The sequence below is a fragment of the Rhinolophus ferrumequinum genome, chromosome 14 (assembly GCF_004115265.2).
Source record: "Rhinolophus ferrumequinum isolate MPI-CBG mRhiFer1 chromosome 14, mRhiFer1_v1.p, whole genome shotgun sequence".
NCBI lineage: Eukaryota > Metazoa > Chordata > Mammalia > Chiroptera > Rhinolophidae > Rhinolophus > Rhinolophus ferrumequinum.
In genome coordinates, this window is record NC_046297.1 from 40,596,830 (window position 1) to 40,619,039 (window position 22,210).

Sequence of the window (22,210 nt, forward strand, 5' to 3'; positions counted from 1 at the left end):
ACAAAAGGGCAGAGAGAGGTTGTCTTTCATGAAATCTGGATTGCAGATGTCTGGCAAAAAAAAAAAAGATTAATAATCTATCACAAAGTCCCACAACTAGTGATTCAAAATGAAAGCTTTCACTACTTACACCATATGTAAATATACATATATACACGCTGCTTATAATCCCTTGATCTGAAGAGAAAGAGAACTGATACTCTACTGTGAAAATGGTCAGTGGGCAGACATTTTAAAATCCTTTCCCACATGAAAAGATTCCTGAAAAAGAGATCAGAAGACAACAAAAAAGCACTCAATATATATGGAGCTGTAAATCCTGTATGAACTAGTATCTATTACACAAAGGGGGAACATGCAACAAAATGATTAGGAAAGTCAAACATGAATTAGTCCAATAACACAGAGGCAAATGTAAACCCCAAAAAGCACTTTATGGAATAGAAATCCACACATATCAAAAAGACGTCTATTATTAACAATGAAATAATATCAAACTTTGAAGTTCTAAATAAATCTTAAATCAATAAAAAATTGGTATGCCTTCACCAAGAAACAAAATCTATTTGAAGTAGTACATAATTAACATCAAGGCAGAACACATTTATTTTTAAAATACAACAAATCAAGCATTTATTAAAAAGGCTATGGTGGACAAGGCATTAATTTAAGGGCACTAAGATAAAATATCCTAGTATGAGTATATTTTGAATAGCCTGAATCTATTAAAGAAACTCTCACTGTACCTAAAAATGTAAGCTCTATCTTATTGAGTGCACACCTCTTTCATTAACAAAGATAACTCAAAGTATCAATGGTAAATGCTAGGATTCTGTCCTTGGTTCTGTAGTCCTTTGTATTACTCCACTCAAACCATCTGATAGATAATGTTCACAATGCAAAGACACTCCCAATTATATAAGTGAGATGATAGAATGATGACAACAATATGAACAGCAAATACACACAGGGCTTTTTCTGTGCTAGGTGCTGTTCCTATACTTATATGTAGTCTTCAGAACTCAATGAAGTAGGGTAGTCTTCTTATCCCACTGAAGAAAATGAGTCACAGAGAAGTTAAGAAGAAACTTGCCCAAGTTCACACAGCTAGTATGTAGGAGAGCCAGGATTCAAACCCAGACAGTCTGGCTCCAGAGTCTGTGCTCTTAACTACCACAGTGCAATTCCAGCACTTAGCTATAATTTTAACTCTTTTCTTTCCCTCTAATCTACTTTACCACTCTATGATTCAGTTTCTTACCTGGAAAATTTTGTGTTCCTTCACCTCATCCCGGCCAGTATCACAGAAATGTATCTCATCTTGATAAAGGCAGATGCTAAAAATGTCTCCTAAGTACCAAACTGAATGTTTATGTAAGTTTTAAGACACAAAATTTATTTGGTAGTTTAATGTCAGTCTCATCTGCACAGCTGGGGTACTGAGTACTCGAAAAGGTTTCAACCAAAACACTAGTCTGAGTCTGCCTTCACCAAAGAGCTAAAAAATTATGAAGACTGAAAGAATAATAGCAATCTTCTAGTCCAGGGTCTAGTGCTGATCAACATTTAAATTTCCTTCTAATTTTCTGTTGTGACAACATTCTTGTGTATGTCTCACTGTACAATTGTGCTAGGACTTCTCTAAGCTACAGATAGAGAAGAACCACTGGACAGATCCTAGCTAGGGTGCATTCATATATAACTTTAAAGAGACTATCAAATTACTCCTGAAAGTAGTTGTATCAATTTATACTCCTAACAATGTGAACATATATGTAGTACAAATAAGGTAAGGGGAGCGGGGAGTAAATATCATCGATTCAGGTTCAAAAACCAACTTGAATTTGTAGTTAATTTGTTATCTGTCTCTCTTCCTCCTGAAACCCCATTAAACTGATAGAGAATTTTTTTAAACAAAATAAATTAGTAACAAAAAGATGAACACAAGAGAGTGTAATTCCCTTGGCAGCATTTTTATGGAGAGTCATAGCCACCAGCAGGCAAAGAAGGGGTATGCAACAAAAAGAGTGATTTACCAAGTAAACTACAGAGGGGCTCCAAGTACAACCACAAGGGAGGATGGACAGGAGTGCAAGGATGGAAAAGGTGGTTAGCTTTTTCAAAGAGAGCTGAAAAGAAGAAAATGGAACAAGAGTTCCTCATCCCTACTCTGCCTCTGCCCCCAACCCTGTACATACAGTTTACATGCATTCTGGCATTTATCCCCAGGCCAAAAACAACAAAGGCAGGAGGACGGGAATGGCTCCTCTCTCAAGAAACTGAACCAACTGCCTCTGGGAGCCCTTTCCCCTAAAATCAAGTTCCTAGCCCATTCATCATAACATTATACCTGCCAGTCAAAAGGCATTGTCCCAATGCTTCCAGTGAGAGCAAGTCAGCCTTCCCACTGGTCAGCTCTGCCATGGTCAAGACCAAAATAAGTAGAGTGAACCAATAACACCAGAGGAAATAGAGATGATACGGGAAACAGAAAATAACTTTGTCAAAAATTTATTATTCTTAGAGTGATTAGAAAAGCTTTTGTATCCTTGTTTCAGCATCAAGATGTTATGAAAAAGGAATAATCAAAAGTGAAAGACTTCTTGTATTTTCAAATATAACTGCTAAAATTAATAGTTCAGTTAGAAGAATCAGAAAAAACAGTAGAAGAAACCATCCCTACCCTACCCTCAAAAAACTTAAAAAGATACACAGGAAGAAAGAATATGAATCTGGGAAAAATAAAAAAGAATAAAATTTAGGAGATTAACCATCCAGTCAAGAAAAAAGGGGTAAAATGATTATCAAAGAACTGTTTCCAAAGCTGAAGAGAAATACAAGTGTTTATTTGGAAAGGAGTGCTGAGCATAACTAATATAAAAGACTCACACCTAAGCACATCCTTGTGAAACATTTTTTTTCCATTTGCAACATCAGAAAACTCAGGATAAAGAGAAAAGTCTAAAAAGTTGCAGAAGGGGGAAAGGAAACCTACAAACAAATAAGACTCTGATAAACATTAGATATAACACTAGCAACACTAGATGCTAGAGGATAATGGAGGAAAACTCAAAACTCTGAGAGAAACATATTTTCAATGTAAAATTCTACATAGACTATAACCAAGTGTGAAAGCAAAAGAAAGACATTTTCAGATATGCAAGGACTCAAATAGTTGATCTCTTTCTTACGCTAATATCATGAAGAAGATGGTTTAGGAAGAATACAAAACAAGGGTGAAAACCAAGGAAATAGGAAATATACAAGAAAATAGTGGCACTAACCCAGGAGGCCAGTGAAAAGAAATTCCAAGGATGCAGCTGTACAGCAGACCTAAAAAGGAGGAGTTCACATTAGAACAAGAAATCGGGAAGCTCCAAAGAATATCTTCTCAAAGAAGAATCACACAAATTCCAGGAAACAGATAAAACGAGTAAGAAGCTAGAAGACATTAGCAAAATGATAAAAATGGCATATATTGCTTCTCTCAACATAAAAAAAAAGAAAAGAAAAACTCCAGGAAAAACAAAAAATTATATAACAACATCGTGAACCCAACATATATAGATCCAACAAATTAAAACGTGAGAATGATTTTGAGCAATTGGTTAAGTGTGAGAAAAGTAAATCCATTCAAACCAGATGCTAGGAACATTCTCCATCAGGTGACCTAGGAATATGACATTGGACTTTTACACATGGAAATATAATTGTAGCATATCATTGTTTCCTCTTTCAAGATATCCTTTGCTCTCTCTTCTCTGACTCATTCATTCACTTGTTCATTCATTCATTTATTCATGTACAAGTATTTACCGAGCATCCTATATGCCAGGTGTCGTCCTAGGAGCAGAGATAAAACAGTGAACAAGGTAGACAAAATCCTCACATTGTGGAACTTGCATTCTAATGGTAGATGACACCTCCTCTTCCAAGAATCTGCTAAAGGGATCTCTCTCCTATGAAGCTCTCTCTGAACCTGCATGCTAAGTGCTTTGCCTATTCTGCTCCTAAAGAACTTTACAGAATGGAATTTACCTTTGTACATAACATACTATGGTACCTCAACTAGTGTGTAAACAATGCAACAGCAGCAACATTTGTTAGAGTTATTTGTACCTCTAGTGCAGAGTGCTGGATCAGTAACTGTGTTTTGAACGTTTTCATTCAAGCAAAATGTAAGTAAAATGTAAAGCACTATACAAATGTTACTTATTATTTAACAGATGAGGAAGCTGAAGTCCTTGTCAGTTAACTGACTTGCCCAGATCACAAAACCAGTTTGTGGAAGAGCCCAAACGAAAATCCACAGTGCTAGACTGAATTAAAATAAGTGGTCAAATCAATAAACGGGCCAAAATGGGAGAAAATAACCTTAGGCATTTTCTTAGAACATTTCCAAGTATATAATAAACGTCTAAGACATAAGACTCTATTTCTTCCATATGTCAAGGCATAACTTTACAATTATGTAAAGATCATTCTGAAAGCCTCTAATCAAAAATACAATCAATCTTTAAAAAGCTTCCATTTCACAGAGTTGTGTATTTCTACTTTGCAATATATAATACTCGAAATGCATAAATGTATAGAGATGTTAATGGCATTTATTTTAAATGATATTGGGGTTTTTTTTTAACTATTTCCTAACAAGGAAACCTTCACAATTATTCTTGTAAATATTTTTTTTATTTAGTTCCACAAATCTGACTTTTTGTTCTTTGAAAACTCAAAAACACTCAAAAATAATAATAATGCTTACATTAACTTCCATTAACAACAACAAAAAACAGGCTTCTCCTTCATCAGCCAAAGGAGGCCTATGATTAAAGCTATCAAGACATATATTTACAAAAACATGCAAACATTTAAATTCACATATACATATTAGAGTCTCAAGTATATGTGTGTGTGTGTGTGTGTGTGTGTATATGTATATATACATATACATATACACACACATAAAACTTCTGTAAAAATCAGGGAACTGATGCAAGGTTACTAGTAAGCACACTTTATGGCTTTTCTTTGATATATAACTATATCTGTTCAATAACCTACATTATTAATACCAAATAGTGACCATGCAAACTACAACTTACCTATAAAAATGTAATACTGACCAGATGGGTAGGGTTGTTTTGTATTTACAGGATAAGCAGCTAAGGAATTAAACCTGTTTCCGTTCAACAAACATTTTTCAAGGGTTTGCTAGACGCCAGTAGCTGTTCCAGGCACTTGGAATATTTCCAAGACGAATATATAAAAATTTCTACCCTTGAGTGCCTTAAAGTAGGAGAAGGCAACTGCAACTACTCTTCTCCTAAACACTGAAAGCTGACTATCCAAATGTGATTTCCAAGCACAGGACAACACAGCAGGGTTATCTACACAGAGATTTCACCAAACTTAAAAGATGGTTTAACATAATGTGATAAAAGTCAGTTACTAAATATATAGGATACCAAGACTTGAGCTGTGTTTGTGAGTCTGATCACAGAAATCAGGAACTTTTTTTTACTATATTTATTGGGGTGATAATGGCTAGTAAAATTACACAGGGTTCAAGTGTACAATTCTGTATTACATCATCTGTCTATCACATTGTGTGCTCACCACCCAGAGTCAGTTCTCCTTCCATCACCATATATTTGACCCCCTTTACCCTCTTCTACCATCCAGAAATCAGGAATTTAACTCACATATATTTATTTATAGATGCCCCAATACTTATAAACTGAAAGAGTCAATGAATATTAACTAAAGAGTGATTTTTACTCATAATGCAACTCAGAAAAACATTTACACCCACTGGAACATAGGAGAGTTTAACCTTCATTCTACCTCTAGCACCACTACCATTAATTATCACAATTACCAATCATTATCAGCTCCAATGCCAACTCTGTGATCTGCCCCATGTTAAGCAGCAGCACTTAAATAGACTCAATACCCACCCTTTGCTACTCAGCCTCCTTTCCAATCGTTGGAATATGCCTAATTAACCCCAAACTTAATTCTATGCCTTTGTTTTATCCTAGACGTTTCCCAAAGAAAAAGTACAGGTCAGGGCATAAAATCTCTGAAAGAGATATTTGGAAGCTTCTTTAGTGTCTATGCTGACAATCAAATAATTGGTTTTATGACTTTTAAAACATGAAGTGCTCATGTAACTATCAGCAAACTGTCAGGCAGTCCTGCAAACTGGTAATTAAAATGCCAACAACAAAAGGCAAAAGATAGGCACAAAAAGGAAATAAAACAGCCAATATACATATAAAAAGATGCCAATCTACCTAGTACTCAAAATATGTAAAATAATAGTAAAAATTATAATAATAGCAGCTAACATTTATTGTGCTCTTTCTTTACGTAAGAGTGAATATGCAGTAAAGACTTACCTAATTAATTAACCAACCAATTACCAAATAGATATGAAACTACCTGGGAAAATAGGTAAAGTTTCAAAGAAGAGGTTAGGTATTTGAGCACGGACGCAAATTCACTAGGCAAAGACTCAGGTGGAAAGAACACTCAAAGGTGGGGCTCAAGAGGATGAGGCAATATCATATACAAAAATATTAAAATATGAATTCAATTTTTAATTCTAGGAGCCAGTTCTTATTGTGAAATTGGAGTCTCAAGTGAATAATAAAAGTGACAAGTTATTTTCCTGTGACTTTAAATTTCAAGGAAACAGTTGATCAAAAACAGATAGCAACTGATAATTAAAAATCAAGACTACTTCATCCCTAATGAGATTTCTTTCAATAAAAAGTATAATTCTACAAAAAGTAGGTTACTTAGGTGGTTTTCCAAAAGTCATTCCTTTCAAAACAAATCAAAATCTAAAAGAAACAGCCAACCTAGAATTCTTTACCCAGCAAATACATAGTTCAAAAATGAAGTGAAATAACAATATTTTAATACTAAAAAAACCCTGAAATCTTACCATCATACCCACCCACACATAAGGAAACACTAAGGATATTGTTCTTCAGGCAACTGAGAAATTTATGCAGAAAATAATAAAGAGCAATAAACATCATAAATACTATATACTCATAAAAGTAAATATAAACGCTGACAATATGAAACAGTAAGACTGCCTTGTGCTATTTAAAATGTATATAGAATTAAAAGAAACAACAAAGCATATAACAAAAAACAAAAGAGCATATGAACTCTAAAAAAAGAAAAAGAAAAAAAAAGGTTCCCACACTCTTGGGAAAAGACTGATTGTTCTGTGACCATGAAAACAATAGCTACTAGAGTGAATTTTAATAGATCAAGGACAACTGTTTCACTGGTTACATTTTTGAAAGCCAGCCGATCAGTAATAGCCATGCCTCTGAAATTCAGACAAGATTATCACTCCAGTGACATTCCTATAAAATGATCAAATATTTACAATGTGAAGGTGGGGTTTTTTTTGTTTTTTTAATGGGATGACACACATCCTTATATTGCTAACCTTCATGACCATGGTACTCCTTTCAGAAGGAGTAAATGAAGGGAAAGCAGAATACAAATATTAGTGAGATTTAACAGCAACTGTTATCAAGGCAACACCGAGAGACAATATACCTACAGGTCCTGAGCTATCTCACATGCAGCGCTGGGTTCTTTTTCGAATCTGGGAATTAGATTCTTATACGAGTATGCCACCCCAGGCCCAAGGATCACTGTTCTATGAAAATAACAATTAGACTATTCCAAATGTATGACTCCCCAACATGTTCAGTAGATTCTATCTGCTAAAAAAACAATGCAGATGAAGTAAAACTCTTTCCCTTCATAATTGGTGAAGGATATTCCTCAGGCTAAGGATCCCATCTATATTTATCTTATAGAACTACAGTACACCTTCACAGTTTGTACTTATTGGCAACAAGGAATAAAGTACTTGGATCAAATACTTTCTAACTACGCAAAATGTTAACATTAACATTTAAAATCAAGAAAATAGATTTTCCATTTCACACACTTTACTACCTAGTAATTTTAAATACCAAATGCACTGACTTTAGCCCTAAAATGGTTTTAAAACATACCTCTAACTGAAGTATAATTATTTTCAATTAAAGCATTGTTCTGCCATTCAAGAATCATCTGATTTACATAAATGCTAGTAAAGCACCACAGAAATTCTAAAATATATAATTAGAATGTCAAAAATCACTTAATCCATCTGTCAAAACGGGGATTATTTAAACTTCTGTTTCACTTCCTTTAAAAGAAATCTTATTTACTTTATTTTCTCTAACAGAAAAAAAAAATTAGTAGGATAAACTTACAACTTACTTACCCAATCAAACTTTAAAATGATTCTGGTTAACCACAAATTGACTCAAGTCGTTAAATATTTTTCTGAATATATTTTACTGAAACATGTCTGTCAACATATAATAATGTCTTATAGTAACTGACCTACTGTTCTACAGAATTACAAATTATTTTACTGATTATTATTCTTAGTCATTCAAAGATAAAAAGGTCACTGTTTCCTTATAAATTATCCTAGTAAACTAGATGCATTGCTAGCCGAAAGTAAACGATTCTGTAAATAGCTGTTCTACTTAGGATTAAAATGCAACCACAAAAAAGCTATTATTAATAACACCTTTTGCTAAGCTGAATTCACACAAAAAAATTTTAATTTCAAATATCCTCACAATATTTTGAAAAATAAAGACAAAAATTGTTTTTCAATTACTTTTTAAAATTCAGAAACACAAAACTTCAACTGTTTACTACTCATAGATTATAATACAAAATACTTCATATAAAGAAGTGCCATCCATAAATACTACGAACTTTAAATAAAATTCTAGCCATATTTATTGAAATCACATTAGTAAAGAAAACACACAATAATTCCAAATAAAGAAGAGAAGTACCAAGATAGTTTCTCAATAACTTACAAAAATTATCCTAATAAATAAATTAAACAATCATACGACACCTAAATTTGCCCAAGATACATGGCTGGTTTTCATACCTCGTACTAGATCCCTTTATACTCTAAAATCTTTTCCTTTTTCACACTAATTTTTTCTTTGTAACAAAATACTACCTAGTCAGATTCTAAATATGAATCTTTAGAAATGAGATTAGCAAAACAATTTAAAAATACTTACTGTCTTGTTTCGTAATCTAATTATGTCGGAGACAGAGCCAGCTCCACAGTACTCCATAACAATCCAGAGGTCTGTATTCTTAAAGTAACTGCCATAGTACTTTACAACATATGGGCTAAAGAAAAATATATAGACAATCAAATTTAGTTAATTCCCAAAGAAAATTATTTTTTAACCCCAATATAAAGTCTTTTCAACACTTCATAATGATCCAATAAGTAAACTTAATGACTCAACTTCTATTGTACACTGAATTGTCTGTTTGTGGGGTTCACCAACTGTGTATAATTAGCTTTTAATTCATGGATGAAATTTAACAGGATTACAAACCAGAGGAGGCCCAAATGTTTTTCAGTGATTCCCAAAAAAAAAAAGTCTTTGTTTTGGTAAAGGATTTACTATTTAACATAAGGAACAAATGAAAATATTTTCCTTTAACAAAAGCATTTTAAATATAAATCTTCTAAAGGATTTTGCATTGAGTCAAATATAAACACTGAACTTTAAAGTAACTCTCTATTTCAGTCAGATTAAAAAAAAATTTAACACTCTTTCATTTTAGCCTTTGAGAATTCTGGAGAAAAATAACTCTTTTGTTTTAAATTCAGATAATTAAAATTATTGACAATTTAAAGTATTAATAAGGTTTTACGTCTTTCAGAGCAGAAAAACCTGTGTTTATAGTCAAATTGTTTTCTGCAAGACTTACTTAGGGAAAAATGACCATCATCATTAATATTTATTAAAGGTATGCCATATATACTGATTTGTAAAACATCTTGCCAAACTCAAAGAAGCAAACTATCCATATTCACAGAATACATAAAAAGATGGAAAACACAAGATAGCACAAACACAGCTTAAATGCTACAAGAGCTCAAAGGAAGAAGTGACCACAGTGGAGCCATAAGGGAATTTCGTAGAAACGTGGTAGAGGGGGAAACTAGAATTATGAAAAAAAGGTTAAACTTCAAAATGTGGGTGGAGAAGAGAACACTCTAGAAAAGAAAAAGGCTATGAGCAAAGGCACAACTATAGAAAGAAAAAACTAAGAATGGCATGTTTAGGGGACTTGTTCAACAGTTATTTCCATCTAGTAGTAGCTATCATTAAAAGTGGCATCAGTGTAGGGTAAATAAGACACAGGAATCAAATAAGCAAAAAATAACAATAAAAATGGAAAGTACTATAAAAGACCACCAAAAAAAGAGGTTAAGAAGACTGTCAGGGAAGACTGCTCAGCAGAGCCTTTACATTTTCAGCTGTCTTGAAGTCAAGGGTAGAGCATATTGGTTAGAGACTTAAAGGGCTTGAACTAAAACCAGCAGCTACAGGGCTAGAAGTTAATCCTATTTTATCCCTATTGCTCCTCATTACCTCTTACAGAGACTTCCTTCCCAACTGGCTCCTTGTCATAGTTTTCTGCCCCCTTCTAATCTATGCTCCATACAATTGACAAGATTACCTTCCTTTAAAACAAAAGTAAAATTAGCTGATCAAATTGTACTCTCCATTAAAGGAAAAAAAAAGCACTGCAATGGCTCTACATTACCAAAAGGAAAAAATTTTAACTGCTTCATATCACATACAAGACCTTTCAAAGTCTATCTTTCTACCCACCTCTCTCATTACTCCCCATCTCACACCTTAAATTTACATACTCAACTTTGCTAGATGTTGAGAATAGAGAGTACATATTAGGAGTTCATAAGTGTTCACTGAACCATTTAAGGAAAGTGCTGTTTACAAACAAATGAAACTAATATACAGACCCAGAACTTCAACTTATGAGAAACATTAAAAAAGCTTTCTTTACATACACTTCTTTGGAGTACAAGTGCCTGTGTGGAGACCTTTACAGGGAGTGCTGCTCTCGTACCTGGCTGTGCATCAGAACCAACACACCCCACTCCTCACACCTAAGAGGTTCTAATTCAGTAGGTCTTTTAAAAGCTCTGTAGGTTGACAAAGACCCACAGTTAAACTTCATTCCAGAAGATAAGACTGCATATCCTTCAGAAAACTCTTTAGACATTAATTTTCTTTCAAAATTTTAAAAGGTAGCAGTGAGTTCAAGATTATGTTCACTGAAAAGCACATAGAAAATGTATATGGACTTTATCTTGCAATATACACTAAGTAATCAGCAATTCTAAGGTAGAATTGACAGTTCTTATGAAAATTGGGGATTCTAACCTGGGCAGCTCCCTGAAAAGACAGCTCTCTCTCTCTTCAGGGGTGAGTCAATTCTCTTCAAAAAATAATGTGATCCATTCTAATACACAATCAAGAAGATGGATAAAAATTCACCAGTTCTATATAATAAAACATGGCCTCAATAATTTTAACCTAGAAAAGTATTTAAGCAGATAGACCTAAACATCCACATTAAGGACATACAGCCACATATAGTTTCTTTTTGTTTTGGTTTGGTTTTGTTGTTGTTGTTGTTTTTGTTTTCGTTTTTTTAGTTTCTATCATTCATTTAACATTCATTCATTGACTCTCTACTTAACCAAGGAATTAGACCAGATATTCGATATGCAGTGGTGAACCAAACTGACACAATTCTGACTCCCATGTAGCACACACCTGCATGAAATACACCAATATTAGACCACTAAACCCACAAATAAATATAATTACTGTGGAAAGAAAAGAAGGGGTGCTATGAGATAAAACGGCTGAGACTTTATTTTGCATTCATCACTTCTGTAAACAAAACTGTTCTAGTTCATATGAAAGAATGGCATACATCCATATTCCATGGTACTTCCTGACTTGGAGTATATGAAAAAAACTTTGAAAGTAGACACGGGTGAGCTTTAACAATAAAATATCCTCCCTCCATTGTGGATTACAAATCTGTGGATTGTAAATCTGTGGATTGTGGACTACAAATTAGATTTGGAAAAAGAAAGAAATACTTACATTTATATGTGTATAGTGACCTACCATTGGTCACCCTCTGATATGTTCTATATCAGTACTTTATTTTAAAGCATTTGTAACATCTTGTAATTACTTTGTCATTGACTTTTATCTGCCTCCCCCCGAAGAAAAGAAGCTCCATGAGGATAGGAGCCAATTTGTCTTGCTCTCCATTTTATCCTTAGTACCTCCCTTCTTATATGTACAAACAAAAACAATGAGTAAGTGAAAAACTGAACAATCATAGAAAAATTAACAAAAGGGACCTGAGGCCTCCCCAAGAGAATAACACGTAAGCTAAGATTCAAAGGTTGACTAGAAGTTAACCAAATAAAGAGCATCCCAAGAACTGTCCTGAGGAGAGAAAGAGCAAATCATCTTCAACGTATCAAAAGATCAGTTTGCCTAGAATAAAGTGAGTGAAGAATAAGGCAGAACACAATGGAGTTGCAGATGGAAGCAGGAGCCTATTAAGGAGATTGGGCTCTATTAGATATGCAAGAAAGATGAGAGAAGAATTTTAAGTAGAGGAATAACATGATCTAATGTACACTTTTTAAGATTTTTCTGGCTATTGCATCAAAACTAGATTGTAGGAAAGCAAATGTGGACATGCTAGACCACTTAGAAGGTTCGTCTCTGCGTGGAAGAGATTGTATTATCATTTTATTTTCTGTATTTGTGATGCTCTCACATTTGGGACCTGCTGACAAAGCCTCCACTGTCCCTCTCAGGGTTAGCTAATTCCTAGAGACAGACTAATGATCACACCTTTCATATGAAAACAAACCGAGCTGGAGTCCATATTATCAACCACCTCCAAGGCCACTACTCCCCAGTCCTAATCACCCCAGGGCAAAGTACCAGACAACTATGAACAGCCCTCTGTCCAGAGCCCCCTGAAATTATTCAAACGAGCCAATCCTAACCCCATTTACCCTGTCTCGCCATTTCTTCTCAGGGAAACCACAATAAAGGCTCTTGCCCACGTTTTCCCGTCTCTCCCTCTGCCTCCTGGCTGACCCTGGTCCTTCCCTGGATGGGTCCTCCCCTACTCAACCCCCTTGAATGGCAGGCTCCCTCCTCTTGGTATCTGTAAGTATCACAATCTATCTTTCTATGGCACTCAATCTCCTGATCTGTTGGTCTAACCATACCTGAATAATAATAAAACCTACATTTTAAAAAAGAGATGTCAGTGGCTTGAAGTGGGAGTAAAACAAATAGAAAATCAAGCAAATTCAAGAGATGTTTTCAAGATACATTCAACACAATTTGATAATGATGTAGACTGGCAAGCTAGGAGACAGTAAGCAAGTTTTTGTTCTGTGTTTTATCCACTGTGCCGCCCTTTATTTGCCCACTAAATATAAATTTAAGACCGGAAAATTAATGATTAAAATTTAAAGCCATCATTTTTAAAAAATTAAAAACAAGTATAAATGGGCTCAAAGAGTTCAAGACCTGGGACTTCAAACTCAGCCCTTTTCCAGACATAGATATCATCCATTCAAATTCATTTATCATTCATTCATGTATTTTAAAATAATTCAATCAATAAACATTCACTAAAAATCATATGTGGCCTATGGCCGATGCTAGAGAGAAAAATGAGTGGTGCACTTTAGACAAGTGACAAAAAAGAAAAGTAAGTCCAGGCAATGGGGAACCCTTGAAGGAGTTTATGCAAGGAAATAATAGACAAATAGCATTTAAAGAGGATTTTCCTGTACAGGATTTTCAGAGGCTAAAGGTGACACTGCTCATTCTAGCCATCAAGTTAACTAACTGTACATTATTTAGATATTCTAAAATCTATTTTTAACCACCACATTGATTATTAAAGGCTGGAGAAGAGGCACTGAGAGTTTCCTCCAAAACACTAGCTCAGTGTTCTTTATATAATTTTAAGCAACACACAAAGTTTTAATTCAGCCATAACGCCTAAGAATCTTGACAAAGCCACCATATTGACTTACAGGATATATGAGAACCTACCAATTCTGTGTATTCTTAGCACAGTAGAATAGTTAAATATGACATTGAAAATTTCATTTGGGGTAGGGACAAAGAAGAAACCCGTCACATTACAGCACACACCAAGAAGCAAAGGTGAAGCATGATACCTTTTTTAAAAGATTTTTATTAAAAATGTAGCTAACATACAAAATTATATTAGTTTCAGGGGTACACCATAGTAATTCAACATTTATAGACCTAAAGAAGTAATCACCATGATAAGTCCAGCAACCACCTGAAACTGTACCATGCTATCACAATATTATTGACTATACTTGCCATGCTGTACATTGCATTCCCATGACTTATTTGTTTTATACCTGGAGATTTGGACCTCTTATTCCCCTTCTCCCTTTTCCACCTTTTTAAATTTTTCAATTACAGTTGACATTCAATATTATTTTATACTAATTCCAGGTGTCCAGCATAGTGGTTAGACGTTTATATAATTTAAGAAGTGATCCCCCTGCTACCCACCTCACACTATATACATTGTTATTACCATATTATTGTCTATATTCCCTATGCTTTACTTTACATCCCCATGACTATTTTGTAACAACCAATCTGTACATATTAATTCCTTCATCTTTTTCACCCTGCCCCCCAACACCCTCCCATCTGTCACCCCAACAAATCTAGTACCCATCTGATACCATACATAGTTATTACAACATTATTGACTATATTTCTTATGCTATACCCTGCATCCCCAGGACTACTTTTTACAACCAATTTGTATGAAGCATGATGTCTTGATAACTGGGGTGACAATTACGAGCCATATTCTACTCCTTTCCCCTGTGCTATACCCACACCAGTTCCTTCTCTTGTCCCATTTACTTGCATCCCTTCCCCTATTTAACACATTCAGCCAAATGAAACTAATATCTTCTCCTTTTTTTTCCCTTTCTGTTTTGTTTTTTGGCTTCCTTTCATCTCATGCCCAATGATCATATCCTTTCCATTCTTCTGTCTCCATTTCACATCTCCCCTGAACCTTTATCCTAACAGTCTTCTTCTAGTATCACAACTCAAAATACCGTAGAATTAGTATAAAAAGAGAAGTGAGGAAAACCAGAGGGAAAAAATGGAAAAAGCACCACAAACTCCTATCTATTTGCACCTATATAAACACTACTCATGGTATAAGTTATTTGGACTGAATCGTTATATTTAAGCTTCTTATGGAAATTCAAATGTCAACTTTTACTGCCTAAAAGATAATTAACATTTTTATATTAACTTGAATATCATCTTAATTGAAGAAACCCATGTACTGCTAAAGGTATTTTTTAATAGATTTTTATTTTTCAGAACAAGTTTTAGGTTACCAGCAAAATTCTGTGAAAAGTAGAGAGTTCCCATATACCGTCTGCCCCATACATGTACAGCCTCGTCCATTATCAATATGCCCCACCAAAGCGGTACGTTTGTTACAATTGATGAATCATCATTATTACTCAAAGTGCATACTTTATAGCATCATACAGAGTAGTTTCGCTGCCATAAAAATCCTCCGCACTCTGCTTATTCATCCATCCTAGCTTCCTAATCCCTCGAAACCACTGATCTTTATTTATATACATATATATATATATATATATATATATATATATATATATATATATATATATATATATATAGTTTTGCCTTTTCTAGAATGTCAGATAGTCAAAATCATACAGTATGTAGCCTTTTCAGATTGGCCTCTTTCACTTAGTAAGGTACATTTAAGTTTCCTCTATGTTTTATCATAGTTTGATAATTCATTTCTTTTTAGTGCTGAATAATATTCTGTTATCTAGATGTACCAATTTGTTTATCTATTCATCTACTGAAGGACACCTTGGTTGCTTCCAAGTTTTTGGTAATTATGAATAAAGTTGCTATAAACTTCCATGTGCAGGTGTTTGTAAGTTTGTAATGTAAGTTTTAATTCCTTTTGGGTAAATACAAAGGAGCACCACTGCTGGACCATACAGTTAAGAGTATGTTTACTTTTGTAAGGAAACTACCAAACTGACTTCTAAACCAGCAGTATTACTTTGCATTCTCACCAGCAATGAATGGAAGTACGAATACCTGTTGCTCCACATCCTCACCAGCATTTGGTTATCTGTATTCTTATTGAGGTTTAAGAATTCTCTGTATATTTTGGATAACAGTCCTTTATCAGACAAGTCTTTTGCAAATATTTCCTATGGTGTATTTATTAAAGTCCTCTTATTATGGGCATGTGATATTAAAATAGTTAAGAAATGGCTATTTTTCATTACATAAATTTCATTAATATCCTTCTACCATATTAACAGTTTTCTAAACTTAATAGGGGTAATACAGAGTCTCTACAAAGGGAATGTGAACATTCTCCTGTGAACACAAAATTTTTTCTACTATAAATCACAGCCATTTATTTCTTGGCCCATCCAAAATTGAATATACATACACATGAACTGATACAAACTGTCAAAGTTCATCAGAAATCCTTCAATATGGTGATTTTCAAACTGTGTGTGTGTGTGTCTCAGAAACAGTGTTAAATGGAATCTTACCCACAAACATCAGCAAACAGAAGAGTAGGAGGAGCTGCCCTGGTAGTCTGAGGAGGCCAGCGAGAAATGCTGGCCTCCACATGGATCACCTCTCCTCTTTGCCCAACATATCTAAGTCATCTTTCATAACTCAGCTTAGGTATGACCTCCCTAGGGAAGTTTTCCCTGAATCCCCAATGGTGAGGTGTTAGATAATCTTCCAACCCAACCCACACAGCTCCCCATACTTACCCCATCACAGCTCTTACCACACTGAATTGAAACAGCCTGTCCATCCATCTGTCTCTTCTATCTGACCGAAAGTCCCTCCAATGTCTGAGATTCTCTTGTGTGCAGCACACTGAGCTACACTCAGAAGTAGGTATTCAATGTATTGGTTGAATGAATTACTAGTTAATAATTGTGTGCCCTAATGCATGTGATAACAACACATTTCTCTCGGTTTAGATATGAGAAGTTCCTTCTCTAGATAGAGTATAAGCACCAGGACAGAAGCTGTGTCAACTGTGGTTCCCCTGTATCCACATTACCTGGCACATAGGAGGTCTGACAATTACCTCCCCGAACTTGTTGCAACGATGTTGCTAATCTTTTATCATATCAAAGCGATTATTCATTATGACTTTGTACCAACTGGACAGTTAACCAAGTTTACTATTTAGAAGTGCTGAAAACTGCGTGAAAAAGTTAGACGACCTGAACTTTTCGTCAACACATGGCTCTTGCATCACAGCAATGCACCAGCTCACACAGCACTGTCTGTGAGGGAGTTTTTAGCCAGTCAACAAATAACTGTATTGGAACACCCTCCCTACTCACTGACCTGGCCCCCAATGTCTTCTTTCTTTACCCCAAAATAAAGGAAATATTGAAAGGAAGCCATTTTGATGACATTCAAGATATTAAGGGTAATACGACGACAGCTCTGGTGGCCATTCCAGAAAAAAAGAGTTCCAAAATTGCTTTGAAGGGGGAACTAGGTGCTGGCATCGGTGCATAGCTTCCCAAGGGGAGTACTTCAAAGGTGACTGTAGCAATATGCAGTAATGAGATATGTAGCCCTTTTTCTAGGATGAGTTTGCGAACTTAATTGTCAGACCTGTAGTATTCACAAGTATTGTTGACCAGCTCTTGCCTCCACCCTTAGTAATGCCTTGAGGGTACTTATCTTTGAACTGTTGGAATCTTTTTATAGACATTGCTTTTTTCAGCACTGGCCCAGAAGTCAGCAGATGTGGGTTCTTATAGCATCCCAGTTATGAACTATTTATGTGATCTTGGACAATTCATGTAAAATCTCTAGGTCTCATATTCTGTACTTGCAATATAGTTCTTTAACATGCTTTAGTACCAGAAGCCTTTTCCTCAAATAAAATTTTAGAAAGAGCCCCAATACAGTAAAAAAGATGAGTAATGACTAAGTTTCTCATTCTGCTCAATTCTTCACTGTTTGAGGGAGATACCCCTAGAAGCATTTCCTTAAAGCAGAATATGTTTGAAAAATTCTAAACCAAAATACATACATAGGTGCAGTCTAGTATTAACATTCTATAATTTATACATTCAACAAATATTTATTAAATACCTACTTTGGCCAAGCACTGGACTAGACCAGAAGATGCAGCAATAAGCAGTGCAGATGGGTTCCCTCAAATATTTATGCCAATATCCAATATTAAACACACATTATATATTCACTAAAATGAACCAAAACAAATTAAAACACCCTCTGGTCTCTTTTTATAGTGCAGAAAGCAAGACTATTTACCAAACGTCCAAATAGCTGAATAGACTTACAAAAATATTTCAATTTTAGGAATGCAAATCTCATTTTTTCTCTAACCAAAATTCCACTGTTTTATGTGGGAATTTTTCAATTTGTACTGTTTTCTTCTTAATGATTTTCACATCAATTTCTCCATAACACATCTACATTAATACCACAAATTTTAATGCTCTTTCCCATACTACTCATACATATCACAGCCATTCACATTCATTCAACAAAAAGTATAGTGCTAGGCATTGTAATGGGTGCTAAGAAATATGATTCCTTCTCTCAAAGAATGAAAAGAAGCATAAAAGTAGTGAGGATATTTCAGAAGGAAAATCTATAAGACAGTGTCATCAGCAGTATCAGAAAAAGAAACAAAGATGATACTCAGTTTTGTTATTGAAAGACTAAGTAGATGATGCCATTAACAGAACAGGAATTTGAAAGGCTTGTCTACGATTAAAATTCTGGTTTTAGAATGTTAAATATGAAGTTCCTCCTGGTATTCCAGTTGAGTGGCCCAGACAGGAATCAGAATGTGTGGCAGAATCCAAGACATAATCCCAAATTCAAAGAATTTAAGAGTCAGGTGACAGAGAATGCAAGGGAACAGGTGCTTAAAAGAGAAACTCAAGGAAGAGAGAAGACTGGAAGCATGAGCACGGATCAGATCATAAAGGACCTTAGATGCCATCCTTATGAGATTGGATCAAGCTAAGCAATGGGGAGGGAGCCACTTAAGTTTTAAACAGGTAATGGCTTGATTAGGTTTACATTTTAGAAAGATCACTCTAGCTTTAGGGGAAAAAAGGGGTTAGAAGAGTCCAAAATGAAAGACAAGGTAAACAAATAGGATGCTACTGCAGAAATCTGAGTAAGAGCTGATATTTTCCAAGATGCACAGAGGTTAGAGGAACAGATGTATAATAGGTGCTATCTGAGACCTTGCCTTTCCTAGACCACACCCAATTAAACTCTGCACACGCTAGTCCCAGACCTATTCTTAACCATAATAATAAAATAATAATAGCAACATGCAAATATTAAGCACCTGATGGGCCCAACATTATGGTATCCTCAATCTTTGCTTTTCTACATGATTGTGGGAATCATATTCTTATCAAGTTACCAAATTAATAGCAAGGACTGCGAAAAATTTACAATTATATATTTTGATCTGAGGACTGAGAAATGTATTATTTTTTTCTGTAACTACTTGAATTTCCACTTATATAGCCTTTATGGAAAATATGTAACATAATCTTTATAGCACACAATAAAGAAAATTAAACATACCCAAGCAACAAAGTTCCTCTATGATTATTCAGTTATTTCATTAGCCAAAAAGCTTATGTGGATCTTATATACTGTTGGAATAGAAAGTTTTCCATAGATCTCTTACTAGTAGGGCCCTGACTGGGGCTGACAATCTGCCCAGACTCCCCTAAGAAACGAGTTCTAAGTTACCATGTGTCAATTCTGATTAATAAAACAAGCTGAGGGTTTCTGGGAAAGCCCTTTCCCGCTCCTTCCCTTCTTCCTTCTGCCTGGAATGTAGACATAAGCATAAGCCTGGAACTGGAGCAGCCCTCTTACAACCATGAGATAATAAGGAAAGCAAAGGCCATATGCTAAGGATGGCACGGTATAAGAAAAGAAGGCTGAGACAGCTGTTTCTTTGTTGCTGCTATACCAGCCCTATTTCTAGATCTTTGGTAAAGGGAGAACAATAAATTCCTCTTTGATTAAGAAACTATAGGCTAAACACAGTCCTAATTTATATATTCTACATTCCTTATAAAGACAGGGCTACTTAACAGGGCGTATAAGACCCTTCATGATCAGCTCCATTGACTATACAAATTCATTTCACACAAATCTCTGTCTCCTACTTTCCAATTCATTTCACACAAATCTCTGTCTCCTACTTTCCCACTGCGGTAATTCTAAACCTTATCAGAACAGCACATACAAAGGAGCTATTTTTCACCTCTCCATCTTAATTCTCTCTACTCTCTCATTCCTCCATTTCCTCATCTACTTAACTCTTTCTCAGCATCCCAGACTTCCTGACTCCTGGCTCAGACAGGTGCCCTGCCTCCTCCTCCTCACATCACCCCATGCACCAGTCAGTATATTGACTGAGCTGTATTATAGCTATTTGTTTAAGTATCTGTCTTTCCAACCAAATTACCAACCAGCTCCTCAAGAAGAAAAGCAGTATCCTAATTTTCTCGGTATTCCTAGATCCTGGCAGTAACTAGCCCACTAGGTATGCTCAAAAGATGTTTGTGGAATAAATTAGAGTTACATAAAACATGACAGTTTTTAATTAGTGAAAACAGTTACATAAAAACGACTGCTAAATGACCCTCCGTTAACATAAAAAAATAATTTTAACCCATAAATTTGTCCTAAGAATGGGAAAACTGAGTACCTTTTATCACCACATGGTGCTTTACAACATCATTTATGCATCAGAGCTGCAAGTCCTAAAAACTGCCCTACAAAGCTGCCCCCATCTTCACTGAAGGATTAGTCTCACTTTCATGGCAAGTCAGAAAACTAAATAGATGACCAAATAATACATTTTATTGCAAATTATTAGCAAAACTCATCAAAGTGGAAGTAAATAAAGAAATAAAATCTCTTCATACCTGTCACACTGCTGCATTATGGAAATTTCTTTGATTATTTCCTGAAGATCGGACTCAACCGGTACCTGCTTAATTGCCACAACTTGACCAGATTCCTTGTGTATTGCTTTAAATACACTTCCATAAGACCTAAAAGAAACCAAAAATTTCTTTATTTTTTTTTTCCTTTCAAACATCATAACTATTAGAGAAAAACAGTCTGTGAGTTTTTGCCTATAGTCTTTCCTAGTTTAAAACATGATTTAATGGTGACAAATCAAAGTAAACAAATAAGAAAAGTGAATTATACCTTCGTTTTAATACTTCAATTATTGACTTAAAATCAAGTTAATATATAAAGATTTATTGCTTTTCTTATGAAAGAAATAGACTTACAGTTTGTCAACTCAAACGCATGAAGAAGATATAAATGGAAATTAAAAAAATGAAATATAGAATAAAAATAGCCAAAGTCTCAAGTTAGGGGAAAAGGCTGATGTCACCTTAAGCAAAATCATCCCATGTCTGTTCAGACTGCTTAAAAGCAACTGAAACCCTCAGCTGGGGACCACATTTTACCAAAGTTAGAGAAGCAGGAAATCTGGTCCCCATCGCTCCCCACAAGTCACTGATCCAAGGTATCCTCAAATGTTCTTTTCACTATCTTCTCCTCCTCAAGAGCAAGACCACATACACACAGGTAAATAAAATGAGTAATAGGATCTAAAGGCCATTTGCCCAGAAACAATCTGTTATAACTTGAAACATTGTCAATTAAATATTTATGTGTTTTTAAAAAGCAAAAACAGTGAGAGAGGGTAGCCATTTATACTTTGGTATAAATTAGAAAATAAGGTGAAAACTGTTACCACTTATTAAGTTCTTATGATAAGCCAGGTACAACGCTTCGTGTTTCACATGCATTATCAAATTCAATGCTCTCAATTGTGACGTAAAATACTATTATAGTCATTTTAAAAGAAGAGGAAACAGAGACTCAAACACCCATAAGGAGCAAGGTCAGAATTCAAACACATTTTGACTCCAAAGATCATGTTCTTCTCACTATATTATCTCTTCAGAACACAAAGAGCAAGCCGTTGGAAGACATGGAGTATTTCCCAATACTGGGAAACTATGCAGAATCACTTTCAA

At 34.9% G+C, this 22,210-nt stretch overlaps 1 protein-coding gene across 1 annotated transcript in view; it reads right to left on the reverse strand.

Annotated features, from left to right (window-relative positions):
• The window catches only part of STK3 (serine/threonine kinase 3), a 313,046-nt gene that overhangs the window by 246,655 nt on the left and 44,181 nt on the right, over nucleotides 1-22,210 (reverse strand). Inside the window, exons 3-4 of the mRNA XM_033126415.1 lie at nucleotides 21,077-21,205; nucleotides 9,141-9,255 (exon numbers count right to left, since the gene is read on the reverse strand). Coding sequence (XP_032982306.1) covers nucleotides 9,141-9,255; nucleotides 21,077-21,205 — 244 coding nt within the window. The remainder of the gene's footprint in view (nucleotides 1-9,140; nucleotides 9,256-21,076; nucleotides 21,206-22,210) is intronic.